The sequence below is a fragment of the Lepisma saccharinum genome, chromosome 21 (genome assembly GCF_977018435.1).
Source record: "Lepisma saccharinum chromosome 21, izLepSacc3.1, whole genome shotgun sequence".
Classification (NCBI taxonomy): domain Eukaryota; kingdom Metazoa; phylum Arthropoda; class Insecta; order Zygentoma; family Lepismatidae; genus Lepisma; species Lepisma saccharinum.
Window position 1 is genome coordinate 34,441,399 of NC_139249.1, and position 25,640 is coordinate 34,467,038.

The window sequence follows — 25,640 nt, forward strand, 5'->3', positions numbered from 1 at the left end:
AATTTAGGAGGGCTACAAACCATTTAGAACACTTTCTTATTGATACTCTTTTTCACAGACACCATGAATATAAAAATGGCTGATGACATTTTCCTGCAAGAGTCGACTGGTTTTCAGGGAGAAATTCCCTGCTAAAGCTCTTTGGTAACTCTGTATCTACATTTTCACAATACGGTTATTATATGTAATAATGATGCAAGTGCATCATATTCAGAGGTAAGAGATGAAAAATACCTTTGGACAGTGGGCAGAGGTTCCAGAGATGAACACAAGTCAGGGTCCACAGGTTGGTCACCGACGAAGGTAACGCAGGTCAAATGGCGTAACTGCACTCCTCCCCCGCAGCCAACTTCCACCAATCGTGCTCCTGGTTCGTCTGACGTCACGACGCAGTTGCTCCATTTGGACGGCAGCCACTTGTACCTGCAACGATAGACGAAAACTTAGAAAGGGCACTTTGAAGATGTTGACAATTTAGTGTAACAAAACATGCTTTACAGGAAAAGGATAAAAACTTAGATATCTCTCGCTAGATAGCAGCACTCCTTATTATCACGTGAGTGCCTTCAACCAATGCTGCAAGTGCGATGCTTGTTATAAACCAATCAGAGTCGAATTTGCTCTTAAGCGCGAGAATTAAACGCACTTTGGATCAAATGGTGAAATATTCGTAATTTGTGAGGCATTATACTAGATTGTAAACATCTCGCTGTTAGAGATGCGAATTCAGAACTTTTGTTTATAAGTTGTTTCTAATACACAATTAACAATTACCTACATCTGGGGAATGTTTTCGAACATGCAAGCTCAATTTTCTGATTTAGCAAATAAATTATGTTATGTTGCATATAGATCATATATCTTGTACATTTTTGTATCTGATCACTAGGCTTCCCTTGAAGGCGTAATGGTAGTTTTATTGTCGCGATTAGACTTTCTGTGCATAAAGGTGACTTAAAAACAAATTAGGGCCTGGAGGTTTATGTGACAATAACAAAATGCCGGTATATTGTAGATATGTTTATGGTACGAACATTCGAGATAAGCTTTTACCCAATACTGGTAATGTTAATTTCATTTCTTGCTTGTAGCGTACTTCTTACTTCATTCGATGAGAATATTCTCGCATGTTTTGGAAATTTTAATGCATCTCTCGCGTGTATAGTTCTCCAAAGCTGTTGTCATTCGCGTTAACAATTTATCTTGCACAAACTTTCCAATGTTATTTGGCTCATTATAGTTTCATTTTTCCACGTGACTTCTCATAATTAAATCGTTGATAAGTTAATTTAGTATAATTTCCTTTGTGCTGTCAGGAGCCTAAAAAATATCTCAAGAATGAAGGAAATGACCGACTACGAAAACTATTATATTATACATTCCAATATATTTATATTTTTTGTAACTTATTTCAGTGATTTCCTTTACATATTTCGTAGGTTTTGGCTACGTAAAATTCAGGGCCTTACTTACACTTACGTGATGATTCCATTACATCCAGACGTTGTAGACTAATTTAAACCAAATTTTATGTTTGTCAACAAGCTTAGATATACTCACACTAATACTCGCTATTGCCGGCCCCGTGACGAAGTGGTTAGCACATCGCGCTACGACGCTAGGGGTCCGGGATTCGAATCCCGACCTGGGCATGGATGTTTGTGAGTGTCCATTCATAAATTTCTTCATATAATCACTCATCTCTATCTTCGCAAATTAGTTAAAAGTGGCACAAAAAGCGAAGTAAAATGAAGCAAATCAATAAAAAACAAAAAATAATAATCTCGATTGATTAATTTGGTTTATTTTACTTCGCTTTTGGCTAATCGCGAATATCAATACGAGTGACAACCTGATGAAATTAATGAAGGGACACTAAAAAATAACACCCGTGCCCAACCCGGGATTCGAACCCGAAAACCCTGACGTCCTAGAGCGCTGTGCTAACCTGCACCACGAAGATCGGCTCTTTGATTATGCCATGATTTATTTATTAATATTACATTTTAAAAGTACATATTAATTGCCGTATAAAGGTAAAAAATTAGAAAGCTATTTACGACTACAATTTTTTGGATCGGGGCTTCGACTTCTATAAAACGAATTTACCGGGCTGTGGGATCACGAAGGTTCAGAATCACAGAAGTAAGATAAACTATATAATAATAATACGCATAGGCGGAGTTCTGGAGGGGCCAGGGAGGAGCCTGGCGCCCCAACTTAAAAGAGACTAAAAAAATAACACATGATTAAGTTCAGTTACTACATTTTGTTATGAAGCCATACCGCAAATCTTGACGTTTGGCATGTAATCTTAGACGATTTGATTGATGTGTACAGTTTGAAGAAAGAAAAACGTAGAATGACTATGTGTTGAGTCAACATTTACTGCTCAGGCATCAAAAGAACTTTTCAATTTAATTTTTCTAAAATTTCTGAAGCTTACTATTGTACCGTAACTTTTTTAAAGTAATATGAGTATTGTATCAATAAAAAAATAATGAAATTCAAAATGCAATAATCGTACTGTTTTTCTTCTTTTAAAACTGACAACCAACATAATAATTAATATTTGTTTACTTAAGCGAGGATATTTAACATTTTCAAATCTAAAAGGCAGTGTTTTTAAGTTGTTTTTTTTTAATTTCGGGGGGAAGGCCTCCGGACCCCTTATAAACTAGGGGATATTCAATACCTGATAGTTATTGAATATCCCCTAGTTCATAATATCATATGCTTCTCCCGGAGTCTGGCTCCCCCAAAGCAAAAGCTCAAACTCCGCCCATGATAATACGTATAGAGTTATGGTAGGCTATACTAACGAAAGAACGTATATAGAAACAGAGCATGCTGATGCTAAACCGACCGTAATTTCAACAAAAAAGTTTTCTTTTTTTTTTCTAAGTAGAAAGAAAACTCGCCTTTTCCGCACAGAAATTCATTTAGAAAGGCAGTTGCTTAGTTTCAGGAGACGGGAGAATGGGATAATGAAGAAACAATTCCCGGAGACAAGGAGGATTTCTCGGCGTTAATGTTTCATGAGATGTTTACTAATTAAGAATTCTGCGAGACCTCTTTCTAAATTAATTCCGCGAGATTTCCTTTCTTTTTTCATTTTCGCTTCGCAACAGCCTAGGGTTGGCCATATACGTCCCATCCCCTCCCAAATATTCCTTCAATGGAGAAAAGAAGATTTCGAAAATGATTAATGCGTGCTAGTAACTTGAAATCCAGTACAAGAGGCTTTTCTTAGTTATTAGGAACGCTTAATGTAGGTTGGCGATATTCTCAAAGGTGTGCAACATTCTGAAGAATATACATTGGCACACTCGTGGCTGCACCAGTGATGTGCCGTAGACTATAAGTTTACGTCTACATGCGTTGTCTACACGTAATCTACGCGTAGATTACATTGAGTTGTAGTTTACATAGACTACGTAGACAATCTAAAGTTCATAAAAATTAATTTTCAAGGATTTCATGAAAGGAAAGTGACGTTTTAAACAATATTGGTTCTTAACGAAATGAAAATAATCCTATTTACAACAAAATTTTTCTTCTGTTCTATTATCAACTATGGAGGAAGATAAATAGTATGCAAAAAAGACAACAGATGGCAGTCGTTAGGCAAGAATGGTCTTTTCCCAAAGAAACACTAGAATATTTCTATTAGGTTTCTTCCTAGGTGAGAAATTGTTCGAATTTGAATGAAAGAGTGAAAACTTCCCTTCACACATCAGCAACTGATACGCAGTATAATTTTATTTTAATTCCACGACGCCCTTCACTAAGTTATCACCTTTCGCCATGTTGTTTACATATATTACGTAATCCACGTGTATAAAATAGTCTACGTGTAGAATGTAGACTATCGTTGTTTACGCGTAAACGCACATCACTGGCTGCACTAGATATTAATAAATGTGCCAATACTACAGGGCGTTCGTATTGCTTTTTTCATTTTACATAATTTTTTTGTCTCTTTTGGGTAACCTCGACGAACAATATTATTGCTTAATTGTGAACATACATTTCCAATCAGTGAACAATGTTTGCTTTTTGCCCCTAGATGGCAGGAGCTTCACGCTTTGAACTTTTCCACCCTTTGGAAGGCAAGCCTCAAACCCAGCTACCACATCACGGAATGATTAGCATTGGACAAATGTTTGCCGTATTGAAGCAAACATGTAACATATATAGTCACCTCTCTTATATATGGAATACACCATTGACTTTCTCCACCCGAAGACAAGGAGCTAGAGTTTCTTCATTTCAACGATGCGCCCTACGGGAGAAACGGAAGATGTTAATACAATATGAGCGTTGCCCATGCACGGATTATACGAACGAAGTAAGTATGTAAGTAACTTCCAGTTACTTTTAAGAGAGTAACTGTAGCAGAGTTACTTTTCAAATCGAGTTACTGTACCTGAGTAACTTTTTGAAGTGCGTAACTGTAATTAAGTTACTTTTTAAATTAGTAATTATAAGTGGACTACTTTTCAAAACGTGTAGCTGTAACAGACTTTTCAAAACTATCACTATAGCGGAGTTATTTTCAAAACTAGTAAGTGTTAAGTTACTTTTCAAAACGAGCAACTATAACAGTTATTTTTTCTGAACGAGTTACTTGAACGCAGTTATTTTTTTCAAAATGAGTAACTGTAACAGCTACTTTTTAAATAGCTACTTTTTGAACTAAAGCAATTATATCGTAACTCAATTACTTTGTTAGTCACTTTAAGAAGACGTATCTTACTAAATGCATTATTGTAATTTATTTAAAGAGTTGTCTTCGTTTAACTGTGTTGATGAAATAATATTGAAATGTTATTCTCTCCGAGGATTTTAAAAAATCTGAACAAATTTTTGCCGGTTCATAGTCTGCATTTTCACCACTTTATTTTTATTTCCATAAACAGATATAGTTTAGGGAAATCCAGAAAAAGAAGTTTGATTTGACTATAAGAAACAATTCCTACAACATATCAGTACCATGCATTTTAAAACTCCTGAGTTGTGTAAAAAGTGTGACAGTAGGGTAGAAATTGAGAGAAATAAAGATACAATGCTTGAGAGCCGATTTGAATCGCCCGTCCTAGAGACCTCTGTTGGCGATGGAAGAAAAGCTCGTTCATTATGAAGAGCCGAGGAAACTTTGTTCTCTCTTTTTATTTCGTCCTTTCTTTTTGTTACATTTTCTATCTGGAAAGTTTCTAACTTTCGGCCTCATCTCTGTTTTCGTATTGATTTTTTATCAAACTCTTCGCCTTCGAGGAGGAAAATTTGCACTTCTGTTTCGATTGTTGTCCCAACTCCGACTACGAACAATCAAGAAGGTGGGGGGGACATCTTCAAGGGAGGAAGAAGGGCAAAGGGGTTCATTAGGACATGGCCTGGAATTGGGAACATGTTGGCACCATCCACCTTCGTCTGTCTGTTCATCCGGATAAGGAGAAGAAGCGGGAATTTTAATATCGGCCTAAATGAATGCGCACAAGGGGATGTGATTTGCATTTGGACATTGTTTGCGCAACCCGAAACGAAACAACCAGTCAGAGAGCTCGTTTACAGCCATGTGCACAATATAGCATTGGAACTTAGTATAAGCTCAGGTTTAACTACACGGCGTACTGTTTTAGAAGCGATATCGATCGGGGCCACGCAGAACGTGTCTTTGGCGACCAGCCAATGGCAGAGGTGCAACGTTGTACAGTTGGGAAACCGCGGCGCGCAAGTTAAACGCCATGTTCTGTATTTTTCATGCCCGCGAGAAGTTTTCATGAAATTAGCCACTTTAAGGTTCATCATAGGATGGGGCAAGACATTTTGAACCTGAGTGCCCAAGCCTCATAAATTTCCGTTGCCTACAGCGGGAGTTATCGTTCATACGAAACACTAGGAACAACTCCTTCCGCCTGTTTCTGTCGCTGTCTCCGTGTTGACAGCTGAGTTGTTCTGTCTTGGGAAAGCTATGGGTATTAAATTCGTCTCAATATGCACAATGACCCTTCATTGTCGAGGGCGCTCTCGAACATTGCGAGTCTGAGTCAGTTCGAGTTCATCGTTTTCTTAGCAAGGGCGGTGTAAAATTATTCCCTTATCGCTTACTCGTACGCCACAAAGAACAGTTGTGAGAGGATTATATTGGGCTATTCTAAATAATCTTCCCGATTTGAAAGTTTAATATATCACGTTTATATAGTCACAATGACATGCAAATTATTTGAAATGAAAGAAAAACTCAAAAAGTTTTAGTGTCTGGCAAAGCTGATGTTTAGTTACGCATTCTGCCGCTAGGGCGACAGTAAATCAAGTAAAGCACTTTGTGTCCTGGAATTTCATGTACAACAGTCAGTAATTTGTGTCCAACGAAGTTTTAGGACGAAGTTCGGGTTAGATCCACCAAGCGGTCACTCAATTCAGAAGTGGTATAGACAATTTAAAGAATGTGGGTGTATCTGCAAGAGGAAATCAACAGGCCGGCCAGGAGTTAGTGATGAAACAGTTGATCGGGTGCGTGCGACTTTCGTCAGAAGCCCCCAAAAATCAACGATTCGTGCAAGCAGAGAATTGAACATTGCCCCAACATTGACACCGGGATGTCAGGAGGGAACTCAACAGAAGGTTACTAAGTCCAAATGGATAGGACGAGCTAGTCGTGAGGATCAGGTTCTGCTTTCTTGGCCCCCCCGTTCGCCAGATGTCACCCCGTGTGACTTTTTTTGTGGGGTTATGTTAAAAACCAAGTGAATGAGCCTCCCCTACCTAACAACTTACCTGAACTTCGAGTACGCATCCAAGAAGCAGTTGCGTCCATTGAGTCTGAGATGTTGGGAATAGTGTGGCAAGAATTTGACTATCGGCTTGATGTGTGCCGAATTACAAAAGGCACTCATATTGAGCATCATTGACGTGGAACATAACACGTATGTATGTAAAAAAAAACTTTTTGAGTTTTTCTTTCATTTAAAATAATTTGCATGTCATTGTGACTAAATAAATGTGAAATATTAAACTTTGAAATCGGGAAGATTATTTAGAATAGTCCATATATATATACAGCTCGAAACTACATGCAATAGAACAATGCTGTTGATTGCAAAATGAAACTCTCTACGTTTATATGCCATACACATCAATGTGCGCCTTTCTAGTTGCTCTCAGTACGTCAAGGCGGTAATCCACTTCTGCCCATACACGCCACCAGTAACAGTTATTCTTCTTCGAAGATAGCAACATCTGGAACAGAAGTGCGGTCAACACAATCTTTAACATACCCCCAGAAGAAGAAATCCAAGGGTGTGATATCAGGAGAGCGCGGTGGCCAGGGAATAGCTCCATCACGGTCTATCCACCTCCCAGGGAAATGCCTATCAAGAAGACCTCGAACATCCTTGGACCAATGTGGGGGTGCTCCATCTTGTTGAAAGATTATGGTTGGCTGGAATTCCTCCATTATTCTATTGCATGAAATGTTCGAGCTATGTTTTCTTGTAATGAAGCCGGAACTTTATGAACACCCTGTATATATAGTTGAATATAGGACACGCAGTGAATTCTCTGTCTTTTCCTTCCGCTAGCAGTTACCTTGGCAACAGCGCAATAACTCTGGGTGCGTATTGGCTGAATACATATTCCCTCTAAAAGCGTACACGGTATATTAACATATTCATGAAAAACTCTATTTATATAAGCGCTCAGTACACATTATAAAAATCAATTTTCAGATTTTTGTATTTTCCATACTGTTACAATTAGTTGATTGTTACTATTTGAGGATGTTGTCGCTAGGAAGCGAACATGAAGTGATGTGGAAATATGGGAACTAAGAGGTACGTGCTCCATTTAATTTTATTCTGTTGTTTTCTTTCATGAAATCTGTTTCTACTTTGCTTTCACTCTATTGTAATTTTTGTTTCTGTCTTCCTTCTCGTTTTCTGACCCGTCTTTTTATTTTCTATCTCTCTCTGTCTACTTTCGATGTGTCTCTTTCTTTTTTCCCCTTTTCCGGTTTCGCTTCTCTGTTTCTTTATTTCCAAGCTTTCCTCTTCCTTTTCTCTCTTTCTACATCTGTCTCGATTCTTTATTTATCTTCCTTTCTCTTCTCTCTCTCTTTCTTTGCATCTCTCTTCTTTCATTCTACCTCCATTCTCTCATCCATCTCTCCTCTCTCTCTCCCCCTTTCTCATGTTTTCCCCTTCTCTCACACACTCTCTTCTTTCATTCTACCTCCATTGCTATTCGACCCCTCCTCTCTCTCCTTTTAAATATTTTTCTTCTTTGTTTCTTTCTTATTTCTTCTGATGACAGCGCTAACTTTACCTCAGTAGACCCCGCTTTCGCGAAAACGTTTACGATATTGACCTGGTCGCAAATTTTTCTCTGCATTCTCATGCGCTCAAAAGATAAATGGAAATCTTGATGTTCAATGCCGTAAAACTTTAACTGAGATCATTCCTGCCAATTTCCTTGTAGAATATAACACATAAAATCGACTTATATAAGACGAGAACTAACAAACAGATGATTATCTAGATGGGACAAAATATTACAACTTCGAGTTTTACACCCAGTTGTTACCTTATTTTCTTCTGCAGCTTATCAAGAGATCTTATTGGCAGATGTAGTAACTTGGGAGGAAAATTGCTGTTACAGTTTCCACAAGAGATAAAAATCTCTCCGCGTCATCTAGCGAACACAAATTACCCCCGCGAGACATTGGAAGTCATTAAAACTAACCATCGTCTGAAACGGAACATTTCAGGTTCATAAACCTTGCAAGAAGGACGAAAAGTCTGTCTCTGAACGACTTCTCAACATCCGCGGGGGAAGCTTGGAGCTGTGATTGCGACAACAGATGGCTCCACAACTGCTGCAGGCCTATGGTTTAATAAATAAGTAAGCTCCACCACACATAACTTGATGATGTTGTGATGTATTCAGAGAAAACCATTCCAATTGTAATACTTTAAATATAATTTCAAGTTAGTTTTGGAATACGAGAGAGATGTCTTCAATCAACATACCTCGTGTGACGTCACTGACAATCAGGAAAGAAAAATATTTGACGCCAGTTGCACTGCAGGTCTTGAAAATTCGTAGCATGTTAATTCTATTTGAAGTACAGTACTTTGAGTTACTTAAGTAATGCGTTCCGTAAACCATTACGTAACTCGAATTTTATGCAAGTAGAATTTGTAAATTGCTTAAGTGTAACTTCGTAAGAAACTGCAATATTTATTATTATATGTACGTGTATATATATATATTAATATGTATATTATTTATAAAGCATTATTTTATAAATGAAACATACAAGTGCATAGCCTAGTGTAAATATAACGTAAATAAATGCTCATTTGTACTTTTATTTTCTGGTACGCACAGTATATTATGTTCAACGTACGTACTTGGAAGATATATCTTGTGCTGAACTAAAATAAATAATAATAACAAGTGGTGTGCGGTATCTCGAAAAGTCGGGACCGGGATCGGAAAGAAAAATTCCGTCCCGATCCCAACTTCAGCAAAATGACTTCCCTACATTTCTGGATCCCGAGCAGTCGGGAAATACCGAATGGTCATTTTAAAACTGTATTAATCACTTAAGGTAAAAATTACGTGTAGAATTTGAGATTTCCAGAGCCTCGGGAAATTTCGGAAATTTTCCGTCCCGAAATTTTCCCGACTAGTCGAGAAATTGCGAATAGTTCCCGTCCCGAATGTCAGGATTTGAAAAAAAAATTCTCGTTCCGATCAGTAATATTCTGTCCCGCATAACAATAAGTTCCTATTGATATTTATTTTCAATTTGTCTGAAGACACAAAATGTAAATGGGTGGAAATGCTCATTTGTGTACTCTTTTTAATGTGTTCAATTTCTGGCATGGTTTGCTATCTGCATAGTGCAACACTAGCGCATATATTTGGAATTCATTTAATGGATAAATTCACCTCTTACCGTCGTTTCGTCATTACGAGTAAACAACGGATTGGCCCAACCTATACTTCTAATAACCTTGCTATAATGAACTCCATTTATACAAGACAAAACACAATCTCTTTTTACCAACATCTTGACAACTTCAAAGGTCTTATAAACCATACAGACTATTTACGCAATAAGCGTCACACATACGATAGTGCTGTTAGCGTATATCTCCCAAGTTGCTAAGACTGTCACTGGCCGTTTGTCCATAGAGGATTTTACTGGCCGTACGTCCAAAGTTTCGTCAACTTACAAAACTTGCAGTACAGGATGTACTACGTGGAAGAGATGTGCCATCCGACACAGTCACCCCTCTGAATCCGAGACTGGTATCATCGTTTCACAAGAATGTGATTTTGGGAAATATACAGCTCGGTACATTATTGCAAAGGCTTAGGAAACACATTATCAGTACCGACTATAGGTGATAATCGACTTATTTATGCGAAAATAACTTTTTACTTGTTTTGAACAACACACAGCATCTATCTCCAACGCAAAAAAAACGGCTACCAAATGAGAAAAATGATTCTTTTCAGACTCAACTACAGTGGCGACTCCATCGGGGACGTTTGGTAGTGAACAGCCCAGGCAGAGTCTTGCAAAATAACCATGGTTGCACGACCCAGTCATATTACAGTGCTCACGACAAACATGATGCATGGTTACCATGGCAATACTTCGTGGAAAGGTCTCCTGCAGAGTTTACAAAGAGGTTGGGAAGAAGGGAAGGCATCAGTGTTACTTAGCAAAGAAAGGAATCAGTAACTTAAAAAATCCTAGAAAACGGCAAAGGACATATTTTTGTTCTGCAATGGTAAGACATCTTGCTCAATGTTGTTCTGTTCTCTTAGTATAGATGGCAATCTACTTTGAACATTAGCAATACTGCTTATCACTCATGATTAGCGGTTGATTAACGTGGCTACGTTTAAGTAAATTCCCTCATAATGTGGTAGTCAATGCGTAAGGGTATGCGACGGAAGTTAGGGTACATTCTGCAAACTAAATGCAACCTTAAAGTGGCTCGCATATGTAGTTCAGAAATTTTCCTCTTTCACTTAATTATTTTTGCGACTGAAAAAAAATGTACCTATGCATAAACATGTTCAGTTACATCAGCACAATTCATGGAATGCTGTGGAAGTGGAAAGTCAAATTGAGGCGCTGCTATGGAATCGGAATTTTAAATTCAGGAGCTGCTGTGGAACTGAAATCAAATTCAGGGACTGCTATAGAAGTGGAATTCTAGATTTAGGAGCTGCTGAAGAACTAAAATGTCAAATTCAGTAGTTGCTATGGAAATGGAATTCTAAATTTAGGAGCTGCTAGCGAACAGGAATGTCAAATTCAGCAGCTATTATGGAAGTGGAATTTTATATTTAGGGTCTGCTGTGGAACTGGAATGTCAAATTCAGCAGCTGCTGTGGAAGTGTAATGTTAAATTTAGGAGCTGCTGTGGAAGTGGAATTTTAAATTTAGAAGCTGCTGTAGAAGTGGAATGTCAAATTTAGAAGCTGCCATTTTAAATTTAGGAATTGCTGTGGAAGTGGAATTTTAAATTTAGGAGCTGCTGTGGAAGTAGAATGCCAAATTCAGGCGCTACTATGGAATCGGAATTTTAAATTTAGGAGCTTCTGTGGAACTGGAATGTCAAATTCAGGCGCTCCTATGGAAGTGGAATTTTAAATTTAGGAGCTGCTGTGGAAGTGGAATTCTAAATTTAGGAGCTGCTGTGGAAGTGGAATTCTAAATTTAGGAGCTGCTGTGGAAGTGGAATTCTAAATTTAGGAGCTGCTGTGGAAGTGGAATTCTAAATTTAGGAGCTTCTGTGGAACTGGAATGTCAAATTCAGGCGCTCCTATGGAAGTGGAATTTTAAATTTAGGAGCTGCTGTGGAAGTGGAATTCTAAATTTAGGAGCAGCTGTGGAAGTGGAATTCTAAATTTAGGAGCTGCTGTGGAAGTGGAATTTTAAATTTAGGAGCTTCTGTGGAACTGGAATGTCAAATTCAGGCGCTCCTATGGAAGTGGAATTTTAAATTTAGGAGCTGCTGTGGAAGTGGAATTCTAAATTTAGGAGCTGCTGTGGAAGTGGAATTCTAAATTTAGGAGCTGCTGTGGAAGTGGAATTTTAAATTTAGGAGCTTCTGTGGAATTGGAATGTCAAATTCAGGCGCTCCTATGGAAGTGGAATTTTAAATTTAGGAGCTGCTGTGGAAGTGGAATTCTAAATTTAGGAGCTGCTGTGGAAGTGGAATTCTAAATTTAGGAGCTGCTGTGGAAGTGGAATTGACATTCAGGAGCTGCAATTTTAAATTTAGGAGCTGTTGTGGAAGTGGAATGTTAAATTCAGGAGCTGCTGTGTAAGTGGAATTTTAAATTTAGGAGCTGCTGTGTAAGTGAAATTTTAAATTTAGAAGCTGCTGTGGAAGTGGAATGTTAAATTTTGGAGCTGCTGTGGAAGTAGAATTTTAAATTTAGGAGATCTTGTGGAAGTAGAATTTTAAATTTAGGAGATCTTGTGGAAGTAGAATTTTAAATTTATGAAATCTTGTGGAAGTAGAATTTTAAATTTAGGAGATCTTGTGGAAGTAGAATATCAAATTCAGGAGGTGCTGTGGAAGTCGCATATCAAATTTAGGAGCTGCTATTTTAAATTTAGAAGTTGCTGTGGAAGTGGAATGTCAAATTCAGGAATTTCGAAATCAGGAACTGCTATGGAATGGAAATTTCAAATCCAGGAGCTTCTATAGAAGTGAAGTTTGGAATTCAGGAGCTCCTGAGGAAATTAATTTTGAATTCACCCTAAGGCGGCTTCAACAGAGAGCTCACCGGAGTAGGAGAAAAGAACCGAACTGAATACCTAACTTCACAGGCAACGCAATAGTTTTGAATAGATAATGTAGAGAAACGTGATAATTTGCTACACATTCTGACGCCCCCGTATCTCAGTAAATACATATATTATCACCCTGAATGTCTTCATACAAAGACCGTTCTTGGTGGTCAAGCATTCTAACACGATTATGATATACATCTGGCACCAAGAATTTATCACTAAACTGCTCAAGCTGTTTCTGAGAATTCCACATTGGAATACGATTGACCTACTCACTGCTAATCAAACCAAATCAAAATATTTTTCGAAATTCACAATAAATAACTATGTAGTGGCAACACTTGTAAAAGGTTTCGCCAAATACTACGTCTCTGTGTCAAAGGGGGAAAAACATCCTGAAAGAGAAACGCGTCACATTTCTTGTTTCACAAGTCCGGACTGGTTCGTTACGTTCTTCTCTCCCGTCTCCCTTCTCCAGACTCTCCAATTTCTCGTTACTGGGTCTTCTCCTGTCGATGGTTACCATGGCAACGGGTTTCGTCCTATACAGGTTTGCCAATACACAGCAATATGTATATATATATATCTCATAGGGACGATTCTATATTTCTCCCCTGCCTCTTTATTTAACAAACGGAGGAAATGGAATGCACGTCGTATTAAAGCTTGCTAGGTACTTTTCATAAAGGATTCTGGAGGGGGAGGGGGTTGCCGCTGCACAGGGAGATATTTTATATTGATCGCTGCAGTTCTGGTCTCCGTTTGTAGATATCTCAGGAGAACGGACGAAACGATTGCAACACTGTTGGTGATGATAGCAGCGGGAAAAAGGGATTTCCCCGCACTTACAGATGTACTATATTTGTTAATTTCTACATGATATCCTTTTCGTTTGTGAGACGTAAAAGCTTTCCAGAAATGTCAAATTCAGGATTTGCTATGGAAATGGAATTTTGAATTCAGAACCTAGTATTGAAAATAAATTTCAAATTCAGGAGTTGCCATGGAATTTGAATTTGAATTTATAACCTGGTATGGAATAGGAATTTCAAATTTAGAAGCTGCTACTGAAGTGAAAATTTGAATTGAAGAGCTGGCAATGTACAGAAATTTTGAATTCACGAGTTGCTATGGAACTGGAATTCAAATTCAGTAGCTGCTAGTTAACTGGAATTTAGAGATTAGGAGCTGATATTGAACTGGATTTTTAAATTCAGAACCTGTTATTGAATTGGGCTTACAAATTCGGAACTGCTGTGGAACTGGAATTTTGAATTCAGGAGATGTTATGGAAGTGAAATTATGCAATTCAAGAGCTGCTGTGGAAGTGGAATGTGAAATCTAGAGCCTACTGTGGAAGTGTAATGTCAAATTCAGAAGCTGCTATGGAAGTTGAATTTTGAATTCAGGATCTTCTATGGAAGTTGAATTTTGAATTTAGAAGCTTCTATGGAACTAGAATTTTGAATTCAGGAGCTGCTCTGGAACTGGAATTTTGAATTCAGGAGCTACGATGGAAGTGGAGTTTTGAATTCAGGAGCTACTATGTAGTGGAATTTTAAATTCATGGGCTGCTGTGAAAGTGAAATATCAAATTCAGGAGCTGCCATGAAAGTGCAATTTTGAATCCAGGAGGTTCTATGGAGGGGAACTTTTAATTCCAGAGCTGCTGTAGAAGTGGAATTGTAAATTCAAGAGCTGCTTTGGAAGTGGATATCAAATTCAGGAGGGGTGTAAGGGGTGCTCCTTCCACGTACACCCTTAGTGACAATGAAGTTCGACCAGTCACAAATATAGGAGTGCGTTGTGAAAGAAGGAGAACACATGCATATGCTGAACATATTTCATTCAGCAGGCTATATGGAACAAAGGAAAACATAAATTTCCGCTGCAACGCAGCAATGTATGGTGTCCACACAAAATAAAACATTTTCGTCCATCTACACGTGACATTGAAGTTCGACCACTGTTAGAGGGGATCCTGTTTACCATGGTGTGACGCCGCCCCGTCGGCGAATAACTGTGGCAATGCGTCGGGGCATGCTGCGGACGAGTCGTTCAAGGTATTCCACATCGATGCGGTGCCATTCCTCCTGTAGGCAGGCGATAAGAGCAGCCACTGTCGTGGGTCCCCTCTGTTGCACACGTCGCTTAAGAACACGCCACACATTCTCAATGGGCGAGAGGTCGGGACTCGATGGTGGCCATGGCAGAGTTCGCACGGGATGGCGAGTCAACCATTCTCTTGTCAGCCGCGCTGTATGAGGCCTGGCATTGTCGTGTTGAAAGATGAGACGCCGCCTGTGGAACAGGTGCCTTCGCACTGTGGGAAGATGCCGCTCCAGTATGCGTGTATAGGCGTGTGCATTCACAATGCCCTCACGGACGTGTAGTGGGCCAACCCCACATGCCGTCATGCATCCCCGTACCATCACTGACGCAGGTTTCTGTACCCGACGTGAATAACATTTTGCTTCATTCTGTTCCTCCTTCCGACAAATGACTGTTTTCCGTATTTTCCCGTACACAACATTGAAAATGGATTCGTCCGTCCACAAAACCCTGTTCCACTGCCGAAATGTCCATCCCCGGTACATTCGTGCCCACCGTAGTCGATTTCCTTTGTTCAACATGGAAAGGAAGGGTTTACGTTTCGCCTTGTACACTCGGTAACCGCATCGCTGTAGGTAACGGCGAATGGTTCTGGTTGACACTTCAATGTGAAAGCGTTCTCGAGTCCACAGTCGTAATTCGGCCACAGAAACATGATTGTTGGTCTGGATATAGCGCCTAAATATCCGTAGGTCACGCACGCTCAGCAGGCGTTTTCGACCGGGGGCCTTACCTGGCTCTGTAGTACCCGTATTTTGGTGGTGTTTGATGATGCAGTGGACGGTTGACTTGGGTAAGTTCAGTTGCCGCCCTATTTCCCTTTCACTGAGTCCATCCCGTTGCAACTCCACCACTCTTCTCCTCACGGTGTTGTCAATAGGTTTGCCCCTGGCCATGCTGATAATGCACTGCGGTTCCTCGGTGCACAGCACGCGCTTATATACGGCGGACTCCCTTATCGTGTCCGTGACGTCATGCTTCCGTCGAATGCGCCACTATCTGGAATTTACCGTATGGGTCTGGTGCCTGGTCGAAGTTCAATGTCACGCGTATTGTTCCCCGTTTTCGTTCTTTAAGTGACCTTGGGTGCAACATGCTGGGATCACGATTCTTGCCTGCTCACACGCCTCCTCTTACACACATGCATCACTTCTGCGGGTCACCCATTCCACCGCCTATGCCTCTGTGCATTTAATCACGTATTCCTTTCTGGTCGAACTTCATTGTCACCAAGGTTGTAGTTCACCTAATAGTCAACCTCACTTCCACGTAGTACACCCTGGACTGAAGACTAACGAGGCTCTGGCGACTGGCCCCATGGCCAGTATAATTTTGTTTGTGTTGTCCTGTGTTTTGTTCGTATTTGTGCTGAGTGCTCCTTTAGAGCCTCAGCTTTTACCGAAAGTCAGAACATTTTATGATTTTAGTTACGCAGCGTTAGAGTTGTTATGTGTAACGATAAGGGGCTGAACCCCGTATAATGTGACGGGTGCAAAATAGCCTAAGTGCTGACGCACCCAAAATTTTAAATTCAAATTCAAATTCAAATTCAGGAGCTGCTTTGGAAGTAGATGTTTGAATTGAGGGGTTACTATGGAAGAGGAATTTGAAATTGGAAAGTTGATGGTAGTGAAATTTTTATTCAAGAGCTGCTGTGGAAGTGGACTTTTCAATTCAGAATCTACTATATAGTAACATTTTAACTTCAAGAGCTGCTGTGGAAGTGGAATTTTGAATTCAGGATCTACAATGTAGTGGAATTTTAAATTCAGGATCTACTATGTAGTGGAATTTTTAATTCAGAATCTACCATGTAGTGAAATATTAAATTCAAGAGCTGCTGTGGAAGTGGAATATCAAATTCAGGAGCTGCTTTGGAAGTAGAATCCTCAATAGTGGTGTTACTAGGGAAGTGGAATTCTAAATTCAAAAGCTGATGTATGTGGAATTTTAAATTCAAGAGCTGCTGTGGAAGTGGACTTTGAATTCATGAGTTACTATGGAAGTGGAAATCTGAATTCTATAGTTGCTATTGAACTGGAATTTAAATTCATGAGCTGTATGGAAGTGGAATTTGGAATTCAGGAACTACTATGGAAGTGGAATGTTGAATACAGGATCTGGTATGGAAGTGAAATTTTGAATTCAGTGGCTGCTATGGAATTGGAACTTTAAATTGATAAGCTGCTACAGAAATGGAGTATAGAATTAAAGATTTGCTATGAAACTGTATTTTTCAGACTTATTTTAACGGCACTTACTTAGATTAACGGCTACAGGAATGATTTGTATTGGTTCTATAGAAGCTAATAAATTTGATGTACATTAAAAAAAAACTGACTGGTGTCTATACACAATGCACGCGAAATATAATTCTATACCGTGTGTCGTGGAAATTAAAAGTGGTTTGTTTATTCGGTCTTCGCGGTGGATGTTAATAACGTGTTCAATGGAATCTATTAGTGGTAAGACACTCGCGTTCTGTTTTTGAAATACTGTATTGCTCTGAAATTTGCTTGTAAGCGGCAAAGGATGCAATACAATGTGCTTCAATCCGTAATTATCCACTGCAGAGTTACGTAGCTGGGTTCGATGCTTTCAAACGGACAGAAAAGTTCAAAACAGCAGAGTCCTGCCATCTAGGGGTCAAAAATTAAACCTTGTTAACTGATCGCAAATATGTGTGTCCAGAGACAATAAGTGTTTCAAACTTATCATGAAAAAAGAAACGTGAAGAATATCAGTGCAGTAGGGAGAATACTGCTTGAGATATGTACGAGACAATGAATGATTCGTTATGTAGTTTCCTATTAGTTTCAAGGTTTTTTTCTAATTATTGTTACCAATTATCAGCGCATCGAATCCCATCGTCGATGTTTTCTGGCTTTTGAAATCGTACTTCTTCTTTTCAAGTAACTCCCCAGGTGTCATCGCAATGAAGGGTATCCAACCCGGGAGAGTTGGCACCAAAGGTGGGAACGCTTAACATTTGATCGCCGGAGCCAACGGAAACATTATTCTATCAACATAGAAGAAGAATAGAATGGGCGCTACAGTGATAATGTAGCAGTGACGGCGCAAAAGGGGGCATGGGGTTCACGTGCCTTTCAAGTAAACAAGAAAAATTAAAAAAATAAATGGACTTTTACCTCAAATATGCATTTCGTGTGGTTTAAAAGTGTATAGCAAGTATAACTGCCCCTGTAAAATACCACCACCCCACCTCTGCCCTCTAAAATTTGGAAACGATACATTATGAAAAGTACAGTCATGTGGTATTACGTAATAAATATATACATTTTGAAGCAAAACAGTCGCAATGAAAACATTACAATAAGAAAATTGCTTTGGACACTCACGGACAGTTCTGAATTGTCCTGATCACGTTGAAAGTCAATGGGGTTGTTTCAATCCAGAAGTGTCCGTGACTGTACATAGACTGTCGGTATGGAAAGGGTCAATGTGAACGAAACTAAAGATAAGTAATTTACCATAATGAGGTGTAGACACATGGAAAATCAATAAAAAAGGCCAAGTAAATATAAATTTGTCACTTTGGCATTCAGGTATTTTATTCACGGTTTGAAGCATGAAATGTGATTCGTTTCTACAAAATATACAAGGAAAGAAAAAATAGGATAAATATCCTATATCATAGCATTGTAAACTGGACTTTCATTTTAGACAGGGACCTAAAACGGACACAAAGCCATTTTTTTGCCATAAAAATGTATCTACCAACGGAGGTTTAAAAATCTTATGGGAAATTTACTTCGAAATTGACGGAAACATTCAAAGCAGGTGGCAACACTGAGAGCTATGATTAGTTTGGCGGGATGCTATTACTTACTTGACTGAGCACATGGACAGCTGATCCCTCTCAGTGATCTTCCGCGTCTCCATGAGATGAGGACACGGTTGGCCCTCTCCTTGCTGCATCTTAACAACATCTCTCTTCCGCTGGTGGATCTCAGGTTTCACCTGCGGAGAACCAGGTCAGATTACATTCTGTTTTACACCCATCGGGAGCTGCTTTTGAAGATATTGTAAGTAAAATCACAAACATAGAACTGACCGATTGAGTTATGTGCAACCGCAATATGTTCCATATGGATATTAATCACACGCTAACATATTGGTCACAGATTCAGATTCTTGAACACACTGACCAATCAGGATGGTTGATATTGCAATAACTTGGTGTACTAATTGTTGTCTTTGCATCTGCAGCAGTTTCTAAGAAATCGATATATACATACATAGGCGCCGATTTGGGGGGGCGGGAGTTAAGGCACTCTCAGCCCCAGCCCCAAAATACACGTAGGACATATTTTATGTATATTTATATATACCGGGTGGTCCAAAAGTCCTGGAACGTGCAACTCACATATCGTGAGAAATACACATCGAATCGGAAAACGAAAAAAAAGCGTGTTTAATAAGTGAAAGAAAGCTATTCAATAATATCACACTTGATTCCCCACCCCCGCCCCCTTTCCGATTCTACAATACAAAATGGGGTTTCCATTTAAAATTTCACAGTTGCCCCGCCCCACCCTCAGGGGGCGGGGGTGGGGAATCAAGTGTGATATCATTGAATAGCTTTCTTTCACTTATCAAACACGTATTTTTTCGTTTTCCGATTCGATGTGTATTTCTCACGATATGTGACCGTTCCGGGACTTTTGGACCACCCGGTATAAAGTATTGTTTATGCTGATTGCGCCTCTGCATACACACATATATATTTCATCGACAATTCTACAAGCTAATCGAGAGAATTGATAACGAATGAATTTTGTAATTTTTTACAAATGTTTCGTTACACAAATTTAAAAATTATGTTCACTTTTCCTTAAGGTTAGACATATTTGGATATTTATAAGGCACTTTGAAAAGAAATTGCATTTTATTGAATATCAGTGATTTTATGGTTAGGACGCTGAAGTTAATGACCTAAAGCTGATTAAAAATTATCACTTTAAGATTGTTTTAAAGAATAACCTATAAAATTACATAATAAAACGTAAGCTTGAAGTTTCCATAAATGACAATAGAGTACGCTACTGGCGTAACAATCAGATATAAGTAGTTTAAACAGCCGAAGCTAGGGAAAGAAACAGTTTCAGTTTGTTTTCTGTTATGATTTGAAGGCTGCATTTAATACACTGTAAGTATTTTATGTTCTATGTCTTTGCACTTGAACTGAATGGAAAAAGATAAACATACCAACTAGAAAAAAGTTCTAGAAGTTTGGCAAAGTTCTTTGTTCGAATTCCTGTGGTCATTAGTGTTTATTTGCGTGTAACATTTATCAATATCAGCTAATCTTTATTCATCCCCACCGTCGCTATTAGCCAAAAAACAGGCGGAAAAGCAACGCAAAATAAAATATGAATATATATACTGCTGGACAAAAAAAAAACCCGGACACTTGCATTTTTTGTGATAACGCATACATTCTGATTCGAAGGCTAACTAAATTATTGGAAATATATTCAACAGAAAACAAACTTTGAGGATGTTCTACATACATTAATAAGTTAAATTAGAACAAAAACGAAAGTTACAGAAAACTACCAAACCGAGAGCGTAATTCATAAGTAATTGCAATTCAGATGTCAAATATTAAAGTGTCCGGTTTTCTTTGTCCAGCAGTATATATAAGTTGTATATAACGTCGGTGTTGGGCTTAAACGGAGGTTTACATTGCAAGGGTCTTACATTCAAGACAAGTGACCTTTGACATTAGAAAAGTATGTTTGAACTAGTACTGTATCAAAACACTGTTCAATGCGATTAGACCTCTTTCGTACAGATCTTGCTCGACTACAGGTATGAACAAAATGTTAATGCCATCGTAACGAATACGTATTGTAATATTTATTTCGCTTCATAAAATCTCACTATTGAAAATATTGTTTCAAGTAAAAATTTGAGAGTCAACAACCTCCAATACTACAAAAGGAAACAAAAAATTACTCACTTTTCCTGACCCGGCAATGCATCCTTCTTGAATGCGCGTCCAAGACGACCATTGGCTGACGACACAGTCTTGCGGTACGACACAGGGGCGTACTCGAGCGGGCAGAATGCGCCCATCAGCAAGACATAAACTGGAAAGATAGAAAATTATATAATTAATGCGCTTCTCGACAAGGAACATTTTTTTTTATCTGGTGTATAAGGACCGGTTACAGAAATATTACCAAAAAGCTTACAAGTAGCCTATTATATTAAGATTTATATAGCAGATACTGTACGGATTAGCATTTGTGATTGTGAAGAGAAATCAATAGGCCTACTAGCTATTATATATAGCTGCAGACGATAAAAAGTACAAGTTAACTTTTTATCGCTCACACGAATTTGTTTTCAAAGACAAATGAACCAAAAACACGAAACATTCTAAAATGCACTAATGTAAGGTACATTTTATAACTAAATAAGCAACTCCCTAGCCTTCTTAAACCCGAAGGTTCATGGCTGCAGCAGCACAGGCCCTCCACCTGTCCCTATCCTGAGCAAGATCTATCCACTCTTTTCCATCCCTACCGATTTCCTTTAGATTCATCTCAATGTTATCTCTCCATCTTCATCTAGGCCTTCCTACTGGTCTCTTACCATCAGGTTATTCAACAAGAATCCTGTAAACTCTTATTTCCTCTCCCATTCATGCCATATGGCCTGCCCACCTAAGTCTTCTTGATTTAATTATTCTAATAATATCTAAGAACTGTTATGCAGTTCTAAATTATGTAACCAAAATTATTATTAAATTAAGTTATTAAGGGTAAATTTTATTGTTAATATATTTAATAAGAAACACTTCGTTCAAGTTTTTTTTCGGGAACGACTACATAAAAAATGTAATTAGGACTGAAACAGCTAGAAACTGAAAGCATACTATATGTAGTTTACATAGATTTATGTAATCTGCTCTCCTTGTACATTAGGAACGTTCATATCCTCTATGTTTAATAGATATAGGCTTTATTCTGGATGGATACATTGTGAGAGCTTTGGTGGCACAGAGCTCGGTTCTGGTTGGTTATGCTACGGGGGTGGCTAAGAAAATTAACACTGCTTCTGAAAGGAATAATGTGGACTGTACAGGGTCAACGAAATTAGTAGTAAGGTGTATTTTATACGGCGTATATTGATGCACTTGTAGGTTTAATTGTATCATCTGCAAATATAAAGAAACAAACTGCCGGAGTACTAACTGAGGTGAGTGTACCAGGCCATCTATACACAATGTAATTTGGAGTGTAAGATAAATCATAGGGGAAATAATTCCCTTCAAGATTGGTATAAAGTCGTGATTACCGAGTTTCAACTAGTTGATGAGACACAAACAGGTTGCCATCATAGGCTATGCATCGCTTTTTGCGAATCACTCCTCTTATTTTTCCACAACTGCACTTTCGTCGACCTCCATGGTGGAGTGGTTAGCGCAGCGCGCTACGACGCCAAGGGTTTCAGGTTCTAATTCAAGCCTGGGCACTTTTTGTGAGTGTACGTACCTTCATCAATTTCATCACTCATTCCCATATTCGCTATTAGCCAAAACTGGCAGAAAAGCGAATTAAAATAAAGCAAATCAATCAACCAACTTTCAACTGTTCAGGACTTCTAAAAGGATTTCACTTGTCAAAGTCCGCCTCTGCAACTGTTGTCATAAAGACTCAAAACCTACAAACCCACGCAACTGTTAGGTTAAGCCACGCCGTCGCATACATCACGGGACAGAAACAAAACTCTAAAAGCACCGAAGCTGATCTGCCTAACCTACTGAAGAAAGCATATAGTTGCGAGATTATACCAGAAAGTTATGTTCTTCTTGCAAGAAATTACGTTTTGTTTTTATGTGAAACACTGGTTGGGCCTAGAAATAAACAATATACAAAATAACTCATTAAAATGCAAGTACTTACGCAGCCTCAAAACATCAAAATAAATGCCAAAACCAAAATCTTTTTCCCAGAGTAATCCAAGTAGATGACAGTAATTTAGCTGACGATGCTTTACTTCAGGAAAATTACCCAAATGACGTTGAACCGAATGGTTCGAAGATTAATGGCCGCCACGAACTGGTATCATAAAATAGGTTCCTAGTGAAAGTGAAACTTTCGGATTAAATCGTTCTCGGAGCCATCTGGTGGAAATTGTGGGAGATTCGGTTAAGTTTCGAGCTTAATTATGGCTGGCGAGTTCTGCGGGGATTGGTAACTGACAACAGGTGGGCGCAAAAAGCGAGAATAATTCAGGCTTCATCTTTTTTATAGCAGTTATCTGCAATGGCGATTATCTGAAATGTTCCTCTCTAGCAATGTGGTTGAATGTATTCAAAGTCCAACAAATAACAGGAGGCAAAGGTTCAGTTTCGTGAAGGTTCAACAAGGTGTTTCGGTAACAGGTGAGTCAACACTGATAATGCACGGCCATTGGCCGATTAGATATGATGATCTGAGGGTCACCCAGCGTCATATTAATGTGTACCTTGAACAAATATGTGGGGAAGGGGGGAGGGATATGGATGCAGTGTAGCCAACATCAAGGTATATGAGATCACACCACATCCCAAATCTATGTGGCTTAATAGCACAGTGCATTGCGAAGGGTAAACCTTTAACTTAATCTGTACAGGGAACAATATGGTACATGAACGATTAAATGTAATAATGTGTGTAATAATTAGCATACATCCAGAGAAAATTCTATTGCCTTTTTCAATAAGTAACGAATTTACTATTAGTAAGGCAAGAAAAAGCATGAACAATTATTCCCAATTTTTACTTGCGCGGAACTGTATATTTAAATAGCCATGGATTTGATTTTTTGATTTGATTTAGTTTATTTTACTTCGCGTTTTGTGCCTCTTGGCTAATTTGCGAAGATGGGGATGACAGATGAAATGAAATTGATGAATGGACATTCACAAACAACCAAGCCTGAGCGGGACCCTTGGCATCGCAGAGCGATGTGCTAACCATTCGGCCACATTGTCCGGCAAATAGCCGTGAAGTATAATGCATTTTAAGTAATTAGCGACATACTGGAAGCATAAACATTTTAGATACGCATTGCTTTCATTCGTACAAAAATTAATAACAGCCTAATTTGAGCAATTTTATTCAATTATTTCTCCACGTACGAGATAACTAACGTTCAAAAGACTAACAAACTTCCTCGAATAGAGACTAAAAGTTTCGAAATCACGAAGTGTCTCATTGACTCGCCTGTTATGTATCCACCTTGACATTTATATGTATCGTATCACGCCAAAGGCGTGACTCGAACCCAGGAGTCATAAATCGATAAACTAATCACTTCATAAAGGGGTTCCGCTGACTCCGTTGACACGGCATTAGGCCGGAAGAATCCCTTGAAAAAAAATATGAAATAGAGTAAATTAGCGTTATCCACAAAAATCACCGTTGGCAACTGACACGGCCTCGCCAACGGTTTTAACGATCAGAAGTTCGAATTCCAGTTAAATAGTTCGCGTGGGAATGTCTCGTTCGTAGTATTAGGTATTTGTAGTCTCTCATTTGGGTCGTTTCTCTTCATGACCATCAGGAAAAAATAGTGATTTCACGAGTTTGATGAAGGGATATTCTCAAAGGAAGATCTTTTGACAAAGCTCGAACCCGGAACTATGTTGTATTAATTTGATTTGTTTGATTGAGTTTATGTTCTAAGTCTACTATATGCACAGTAAGGCTAATCGGGACGGGACCTACAGTTTAAAGTGGGACCCGAAACACTATGTGCTTTCACGGGGCATTGAACCCGTGATCAGTTGACTAGAAGGCGACAACTTTACCATTACGCCATCGGGGAGGTACCAGAATCACTTTGGATTAAGTCGTCTACGTTTCAGGACAATATATTAGAAAACGTGGTTTTTCACGATGTTTGTCTTTGAAATGTTCCGTTGTTGGTTGCTGCGTGTATGGCTATTTCAATATAACGCCTTGAAGTATATGCAACCAACCAACGTGCCATGTAAAGCGAGTTGCTGCTACGAGCCGTTGTTCTTTTCTTCACCACTGTACACGAAAGTGAGGTTTTATGAAACGAGGCGTAAGTATCCACCAATTACGAGTAAACAACACATATCGTCCAGCATCGCGATTGGGGAATTGCTCAGGGGAGAAAGAAGGAGTTATTTTCTCGCTGTTATTTTCCCCGCAGTTGCTCTGTTGACTGACTAAGCCACGAAGAAGCAATTATTTTCTGTTTACGCCGCCTTAATGGTGTCGTTAGCGCTGGGATTCCCCTCCGCTCATTACCCGGGAATCCCCCATCCCTTTGGCTCCATTGGCTACTGGCCCAATCATCGTGAGTGTCTTTTGTTCTGCCTCAATGAGCCACTCTGCGGGGCGAAGCGTCGCCGCGTCGATGTGTTTTCGATCCTCCAGTGACTGTGGCCGGGCAGCCGCCTCAAAGGATGCTGGGAGCCTTGGCGGATGAAGAAGAAAACAAGATAGACGCGGTATTTGTGACGTAATTGGTTCTCTGGAGGGAATTACAAGCTTATTAGTCGCCAACCGTGTATCGTGTTCTTTAGACTTGGGGGAAATGCCTCCGCGACCGGTCGAATCATGGTGTGATACAAAACTTTCGAGAAGTCCATTACGAATGGTAACACACAGGTAATGGAATACACTTTCCAGGCTGATCACTCCAA

The 25,640-nt window shown here is 39.1% G+C and overlaps 1 protein-coding gene across 1 annotated transcript in view; it reads right to left on the minus strand.

Moving 5' to 3' along the window:
* LOC146003883 (thrombospondin type-1 domain-containing protein 7B-like) overlaps window positions 1-25,640 on the minus strand; it is a 559,677-nt gene that overhangs the window by 331,644 nt on the left and 202,393 nt on the right. The window contains exons 5-7 of the mRNA XM_083142348.1: window positions 20,931-21,060; window positions 18,795-18,925; window positions 235-423 (exon numbers count right to left, since the gene is read on the minus strand). Of these exons, the coding sequence (XP_082998474.1) occupies window positions 235-423; window positions 18,795-18,925; window positions 20,931-21,060 (450 nt within the window). The remainder of the gene's footprint in view (window positions 1-234; window positions 424-18,794; window positions 18,926-20,930; window positions 21,061-25,640) is intronic.